Source organism: Pogoniulus pusillus, chromosome 39 (genome assembly GCF_015220805.1).
Source record: "Pogoniulus pusillus isolate bPogPus1 chromosome 39, bPogPus1.pri, whole genome shotgun sequence".
NCBI classification, from domain to species: domain Eukaryota; kingdom Metazoa; phylum Chordata; class Aves; order Piciformes; family Lybiidae; genus Pogoniulus; species Pogoniulus pusillus.
In genome coordinates this window covers 6,012,067-6,020,251 of record NC_087302.1, presented here as the reverse complement: position 1 = coordinate 6,020,251, position 8,185 = coordinate 6,012,067, and the positions used below count along the sequence as shown (strand labels likewise).

General features: G+C 55.1%; 1 protein-coding gene and 1 long non-coding RNA gene across 2 annotated transcripts; both read left to right on the top strand.

The window, feature by feature from the left end:
• The first annotated feature begins 28 nt into the window (after positions 1 to 28).
• On the top strand, positions 29 to 925 carry LOC135191460 (uncharacterized). The gene is made up of 2 exons (XR_010308823.1): positions 29 to 209; positions 635 to 925. It is a non-coding gene; the product is annotated as an uncharacterized LOC135191460 (long non-coding RNA).
• A 2,910-nt stretch (positions 926 to 3,835) lies between these two features.
• Positions 3,836 to 8,053, top strand: CIMIP3 (ciliary microtubule inner protein 3). Its single transcript, XM_064173576.1, has 2 exons — positions 3,836 to 3,847; positions 7,673 to 8,053. The coding sequence occupies exons 1-2, from the start codon at positions 3,836 to 3,838 to the stop codon at positions 8,051 to 8,053; spliced, it is 393 nt and encodes a 130-aa protein (XP_064029646.1).
• The last annotated feature ends 132 nt before the right edge of the window (positions 8,054 to 8,185 follow it).

The window sequence follows — 8,185 nt, the reverse complement described above, 5'->3', positions numbered from 1 at the left end:
CCCGGGGTGTCCCTGGAGCGGAACAAACTCAGCCCTGAGAGCTGCTGCAGGGGGGTCCTCGGGACCCTGGCAGGACCTGGTATAAGGGACCCCACCTTAGGGTCGCCAGAGTCCACCTAGTATCGGACTGCTCTTAAAAGCCCATCCCGGCGCAAGGCAACACCCAGCAGAGAGCAGCCCCTCTCGTCGGTCAGGCGCTGAGCGTTCAGGTGGGAGAGCTTTGGTCTCTGTCTCCCCAGTTTCTCTGTTCCTTCACCTCCTGCTGCACTCCTGAGCCAAACGCTGGGCTCCTGTGCCCCAAAACCTTCTGCATCCCCAGTTGTGTAGGACCCAAATCTCCCTCTCTGAGCTCTGCAGGTCTCCCTGGGACACAAGGAGACGTCAGCAGGAACTAGGAGAGGCTGAAGTTTGATCCTTTCCCTCTGCCATGTGTGTGCCGGGAAGTAAAGCAGCCCTGAGCTATTAGGAAGCATCTTACTAAGGTGCTAGACTCGCCCTGCTCCATGGACCTGAGCCCCTCTGCAGATCCCTGCTGTGCACCACCAGCAGGAACATCATCCCCCTCCCAATGGGACCCTTGGATGCGAAAGCTTAAAGACAATGAGGCTTGAACCCAAATCCTTTCTTGTTTCAGGCAGAGAAGCAAGGATCCGACGTTTCCAACGATCCTCTGTGTGGTGCAAGTGAAAGATGAGGAGTTAATGAGTAACATTGGCTTATTAATAAGTGCTGGGATGTCTGGAGAACTTTAAACCCCAAATAGCTGTCAAAACATTAACTCTGAAGCACAGCCTCAGGGCGAGATCATCCTGTCTGATATCCATTCCTGTGTCCTCCACGTCTTGAGAGTGGAAATGATAAAGATTTCCCTTTTCAGTGATAAATAGCCCTTATTTAATCACTTTGTAATGGTGCTTTTCACCACCTCTTCCCTGCCACAGTTAGGGCAAGGCATTAAATCACCCAAGAACAGTGAAAAATGGCCACTGTTGGCCTATTTCCGAAGGAAAATCATGGCACATGTGGCCAGGCAGCACTTCAAGGAAGTGAATTAACAGGGGTAGATTTAGGCTGGACATTAGGAAGATGTTCTTTGCTCTGTGGGCAGCTGGAACACTGAACAGATTGTCCAGGGAGATGGTGGAGGCCCCATCTCTGGAGACCTTCCAGGTCAGGCTTGATGGGGCTCTGAGCAACCTGATCTAGGTGGGGGGTCCCTGCTGACTGCAGAGGGGTTGGACCAGATGACTTTCAAATGTCTTTTCCAACCCAAACCTGTCTGTGATTCCATGATGCAGTGATTCCATGATGCAGTGATTCCATGATGCAGTGATTCCCCTATGCAGTGATTCCCCTATGCAGTGATTCCACTATGCAGTGATTCCACGATGCAGTGATTCTATGATGCTGTCATTCTATGATGCTGTAATTCCATGATGCTGTGATTCTATGATACTATGATTCCACAATGCAGTGATTCCATGATGCAGTGATTCCACTATGCAGTGATTCCATGATGCAGTGATTCTATGATGCTGTAATTCCATGATGCTGTGATTCTATGATACTATGATTCCACAATGCAGTGATTCCACTATGCAGTGATTCCATGATGCTGTGATTCCATGATGCTGTGATTCCACGATGCAGTGATTCCACTATGCAGTGATTCAATGATGCAGTGATTCTGTGATGCAGTGATTCCACGATGCAGTGATTCCACGATGCAGTGATTCCATGATGCAGTGATTCTGTGATGCTGTGATTCCATGATGCAGTGATTCCACGATGCAGTGATTCCACGATGCAGTGGCTCTATGATGTGATGCAGTGATTCTATGATGCTGTGAATGGGAATGGGGAAAGCAAAAGGAGAGTTCAGATGTGGCATGGTTGTAGCACAGGAGTTACAATTATTTAGGATACCTTCCAGAGAATTGAGCCTGGCCTGCAGCTGTGCAGCTCCATCCCCCTGGCCAGACACCTTTTCCTGTCCTCAGCAGGGATGCTCCACAGGCAGCCTGTGCCCAGCTGCCACTGCTCCTGAGATCCGGTCCTGGAGCAGCGAGTGACGCCGGAGGGATGGCACAAGGCCTGCAATTAGTGGGACTCCTGCCCTTCCCAACAGTTATCCTAACTGCTGCCTGGGTGAGATGGGGAATGGGAAGGATCCTGCAGCTCCTGCAAACCTCTACACCCGTGGGATTCCCCCGCGCCCCCGGCTCGCTGCACAGGGAGCACCCTGCAGGGACTCGGGAGCACAGGGAAAGGGATGATCCTGCTGCAGATAAGAGTGGCAGCAGGATGGCAACTGGGAGAAGCACGGTGGAGCCAGCTCTGCACGGGAACTCACCTGGCTGAGCTCCAGCATTCAGAGGACATTCACTGGCACCGCAATGGATCCACTCACTGCTGGAGAGACAAAGGACACAATGTCTGCAAGATAAGCAGGAGCTGCCTGCTGATATTCTCAGTCTGAACCAATCCAACAGGTTATAGACAAAGCCAAGGAAAAGGAGAAGGAAGGGCTTTAAAGAGAGAAGTAAACAAACCCCTGTGGCATGAGAAAGCCTGGACTGGTGCCCCAGGGTGTCCCACAGAACCTCGTTCCACCCAGGACACTGCAAAGGGGCCACAGCTATGCTCTGCAGCAGCAGGAAGGTGTGATTCAGCTCCTCAGGGGTGTTCCCCAACCCTCCCAGGGCAGAGGGGGTGGCAGGGCAGCACCTGCCAGCTCCTGGGGTGGTGAGCTGTACCTGTGCCACCCCAGCAGCCTGGGGTTGGCCTCACCCTGGGTGGCAAGCCCAGGAAAACACACTCCTCACAGCATGAAGGTCTGTGTGTGTTTTGAGGTGAGTTTATTATCCCAGTAAACACAAGCTGCTGAACACGCCTGCAGGAGCTCCTCTGCACGCTCCCAGCTGCTTGGTCCAGATGAAAAATGTTTCTTCTCTACCTTCCACTTCCCAGTAAGGCACAGAGCTCCCTCCAGAAGACCAGTGAGAGCTCAGGACTTGCAAGAGGAGTGTGCCAGGTGTGCTGCTGGCCAGGCTGACCTCTGCAAGCTCAAAGGACACGGAGGAGATGCCCTGCTGGGTGGCACAGCTGCATTTTTAAGGGAGGATGAGTGCCACTCACCTGGGCGACCATGGACACACAGCTTAGGTGGGCTGGGCATGGGAATGCACTTGGAAGGTGGCCAGATTTTACGGCACAGAAATAGCCATGTGAGCACTGCTCTGATGTAACACCACAGTGTGAGGCTGCCTTTGATCCTGAGGAGGGTAAACACCCCAGAACAATCTGCCTTTCATCAGCGGGAGCTGCTGCGCCCTGCAGATGCAGATCTCTCCTTCCCTGCCACCTCGCAGGTGTGCGTGAAGAGCTTGGGCAGTGCAGGTCCCCAGCTGGAGCCCAGGGACAGGAGGAAAAACCCTCATGTGTGGCTGCAGAACAGCAAACTGCAGCCCTGGCAAGAGCAGCAGCTCCTGCCTCCAGGAGAGAGCAGGTCTGAGCTGCCAAGGTCACCCTGCAGTGGTGGGGGCAGGGTCGTCAGAGCAGCCCCACCACGCTCTGGCTGGGGGGGCAGCAGGGCTGGTTCCCGCTGGGTGCAGGTCATGCACTGTCCCATCAGGCCAGGAGCAACAGCACCCTCCCAATCTCCTCCACACCCTCTGCCCGAGCAGCCCTGCTAAGCCTGGCACCTCTATGACAGCCACCACCCCGGTGACACCCCGCTGTCACCTCGGTGTCACAATGGCCCTGACAGCTGGCACTGCCCGCACGGGCAGCCCACCACCAGCCTCCAGCCCATGTTGGGGTGCCCCCTGGGAAGATGCCCTCGCAGGTAAGAGCTCTGGGCTCACGGGCTGGCAGGAGGGACTCCTGCTCCCAGTGTCCCCTTGCCGAGGGTCCCGGCGGTGTCAGGCGGATGCCATCGCTTCCCTGCTCTCCGGCTGCACCACCGCCTGAGGGCACAGAGCAGTTCGCCCCCTGATAGTCCTGGGATGCTTCTGTGGGGACAAGCGAGGAGCCACAGGAGTGGAGACACTCACGATGGGGGCAGCAGCGATGCAGGGGCAGCAGCGATGCAGGGGCAGGGCAGGCAGTGCTGGCTCTGGCAGCTGCTCTTGGCTCTGGCAGCCACCCCCTGGTTGATCGCTGAAGTCAATCTTCTCTCTGTGACTCCACCTGTGGGGATCTCCTCCGAGAGACACCAGTTTGGGAGGGATTAAAGCTTTCTGCCTGGATGCAAGAGGATTATGTGGGACTCGGGGCAGGCAGAGAGCTCTGGCAGTGCCATAAATAGAGCTGGTGCCTCCCCTCAAAGACACTGCTCACGGAAGCAGGTGCACTCACCCGGCACGGAGGATGTCTCTGCCGAGCTTTAGGTACCCCAGAGGCTGAGCAGGAACCTCCCGGGGCAGATGAACCTCATGGCAAGAGCACAGCTCAGCACTCCTTGCCAGGGTGTCCTGCCTGTCGCTGGCAGTGGCCATCAGCAAGCAGGGCTTGCACAGCTGGAGAGCATCTACATGACTTAACAACTGCGTTCTCAGAGGTTGCCTTCCACACCCCTGAGAGAGCTCAGAACTGCTTTAGTAAGCCAGATGCCTCCCTGCTGGGTGGGTGCTGTTGCAGCAGCACAGTCGTGTGCATACTTGTCTCTTCCAGAGTGAGAAAGCCAAAGAGCTGTGATTGTGTCTGTGTGAATGGAATCATCTCACAACAAATCTCTGCTCAAACCACGCTGAAACGGCTGTAGGGGCACAAAAATCTGCTCAGTGGGAGTCAGAATCCCGTTCCTTTGCTCTCCTCAGACCCCACCTGCAGTCCTGGGTACAGTTCTGAAGCCCCCAGCACAAGCAGCACATGGAAGTGTTGGAGCCAGTGCAGAGGAGGCCACCAAGATGCTCAAAGGGCTGCAGCAGCTCTGCTCTGAGACCAAGCTGAGAGAGTTGAGGGTCTGCAGCCTGGAGAAGAGAAGGCTTGGAGGAGACCTTGGAGTGGCCTTGCAGGATCTGAAGGGGGCTGCAGGAGGGCTGGGGAGGGACTATTGACAAGGTCTTGGAATGACAGGACGAGGAGGAATGGGTTTGAAGTGGCAGAGGGGAGATTGAAAGTGGATGTTAGGAAGAAGTTGTTTGCAGTGAGGGTGGTGAGACACTGGCACAGGTTGAGGGTGGTGAGACACTGGCACAGGTTGCCCAGGGAGGTGTCCAGCACCAGATTGGATGAGGCCTTGAGCAACCTGTTCTAGTGGGAGGTGTCCCTGCCTATGGCAGGGGGGTTGGAACTGGCTGAGCTTTGAGGTCCCTTCCAACCTAAACCATTCTATGCCTCTATACTTCATCCCCTTTGGGGATCCCCTTCCTTGCAGCAGTGACTGCTGAGGTACCTCTTGTCCAGTGAGCTCCAGCAGGGAGCCTTTGGGGCATCTGGCAGGTGGCTGTGCCAGGGGAATGAATGACAAAAAGAAGTGGGGAGCCTGTGGGGACCTGGGTGTTGCCTTCAGAGGCTTTAAGAGATTTCAAAGGAATTGGGTATCCCCATCCTAATAGGTTTAGCAGGCAGCTACAGGGGACAAAAATAGAGCACCAAGTAAGCCAGGGCATCATGGAAACTAGGAAACCTCTTTAAGAGGTTAAAAATAAAGCCAGACAGCAGAGGGTTTATTTAGGACACCCAGAAGTAAAGCAGCTAATTGCAGGGGAAGAGTCAGCTCTCATTAGCACCGAGGTGCCATCAAGGAAAACAAGATAACTGAGTCATGGTTAAATAACAGCAGCAGAAATACTTCCTCGGTCAGGCACAGCCTTGGAGCACTCAAGGGTGACAGCTCAGCCCTGTCTGAGTGTTTGGGGTGCATCCTCCTCTGCAGAGGGTGCAGCAGGCACAGGCAAAAGAGGCTCTTTGTGCAGTGCCAGGTCCCCCTCCTTATGTATGTTGGTGATGGCATCTCCTTCAGAAACATGCCCCAGCTGATCCTAGAATGCCTCAGGTTAGAAGGGATCTCAGAGGTCATCTACTCCAACCTCCCTGCCACGGGCAGGGACATCTCTCAGCAAGGCTCAGCTGCTCAACAAGGTCAGAGCAGATGTGCAGCAAACCCACTAGTCAGAGCCTGAGGCACCTACACAGCAGTGTCAGGACCTCAGAATCATAGAACCAAGCAGGTTGGAAGAGAGCTCCAAGCTCGTCCAGGCCAACCTAGCACCCAGCCCCGGCCAAGCAACCAGACCATGGCACTAAGTGCCCCAGCCAGGCTTGGCTGCAACACCTCCAGGGATGGGGACTCCACCACCTCCCTGGGCAGCCTATTCCAATGCCAATCACTCTCTCTGTGCAGATCTTCCTCCTAACATCCAGCCTAGACCTCCCCCAGCACAACTTGAGACTATGAAGAACAGGTCTCAAGGTCTCATCCAACCTGGCCTTGAAGACCCCCAGGGAGGAGGCAGCCACAACCTCCCTGGGCAGCCTGTTCCAGATTTTCACCACCCCAGTACTGAACAACTTCTTCCTCAGCTCCATTCTAACTCTACTCAGCTTCAAACCATTCTCCTTCTCCTGTCTCCAGACACCCTCATGAAAAGTCTCTCTGCAGCCTTCCTGTAGGATCCCTTCAGGTATCAGAAGGCAGCTCCAAGGTCCCACTGGAATCTTCCCTTCTCCAGGCTGAACACTCCCAGCTCTCTCAGCCTATTCTCTTAGCAGAGGTGCTCCAGCCTGATCATCAACAACTCTGTTACTCCCTTCACGTGTCTAGGAGAAAAAAGAGCACTCCAAGGTGCTCAAGAGCAATAACCTCAGCACAGCCAGGCACAGGCTGCTGCTGGGGATCTGCAGAGGGACCTGGAGCCTGCGGAGCTGATGCCCCAGGCTATGTGTAAAGGACAATGTCTGTCATCACTGCTACACCTCGCTGCATCTCGTGGGGCAGACTGGGTTGAACCACTTCCATGGCTGTGGTTTGGTGGAGCCTCCACGAGGAGCTTTCATTGCTGGTGCTTATAGTGGTCATAACAGAGGTCCTGATGTGGGACCAGGGCTCCCCTCTGCCAAACACAGAAGGAAAATGCAGCAACCTCCAAAGTGATGACAGGGTGAGTCAGGTCAGGCTGACAGCAGGACCAGCAGAAACTGGGCAGCACTTTTATGTTGTCTGCCCTGTGACAAAGAACCAGCTGAGAAGCAGGTCAAGAGAGGACCAAGCCCTTTGAACCTTGCTGTGCCTTCCAAATGTATGCTGCTTTATTGCCCCTGGCTCCCTGCCACAGAATCCCAGAATGCCAGGCTGGAAGGGACTCCAAGGATCATCTGGTCCAACCTTTGTAGGTGATGGTGGAGTTGAAAGGAGCTGGCCCAGCACCCTGGCAAGCTCAAGCTGCCCAGTGCAGAGGAGTCCACTGCTGCCCTACAGACACTTGAATGAACACCACCTTAGCTTTCTAGCTGAAGAAATGCCAACACCTGACTTCCCAGCACTTATTCTGGGTACCCACTGCCCTTGCAGTGCCTGGCAGCAGGCTGGCACTCCCCAAGCTCCCCTGGGTTCTTTAATGCTTTGGCCACCAGTAGACAAGTCTCACACTGGGGCCATAGGCACTGGTGAGGGTGGTGAAGCATGGGGGCAGTTGCAGTGCATTTCTCTGGCTCTTTTGCTCCCCAGGTGACCAAAACACCAGAAGCCCCTGACAAGGACCAGAGGAAACCAAAGGGACCAAAGGAGACCAAAGAGCTGCAGGTCTCTCCGACACCATCTGCCCCAAGGAGCCAGCAGCCTCCAGGACATCACCACAGGCACCAGCCTTTGGCTGCTCGCTTTGTGCCCTCTGTCACCCACCCGGGGGCCCAGCAGCCCAGCTCCTTCAGGTTTCTCTTCTACACCCCAAGATGGTCCAACTCCTACAACCCCTTCTACACTGCACAGAAGCCAACCTGTGGGTACCGCTTCCACCGCCACACCGACCACACCAGGAAGGTGATGGACGTGCAGAGTGCAGACACTGTGAAATGGAGACCTACCTCGGGCACCAAGCCTCAGCAATAAAGCCCAAGCAGTGAAGCCAGTGACTGGTGTGACTCCAGCTTCCCACTGGGTTACCACCAGCAGTGAGCCTGAGCCAAGCAAATGTGGCTGAGGCTGTGCCAATGCTTCCCACAGGGACACACAGTGTGGGTG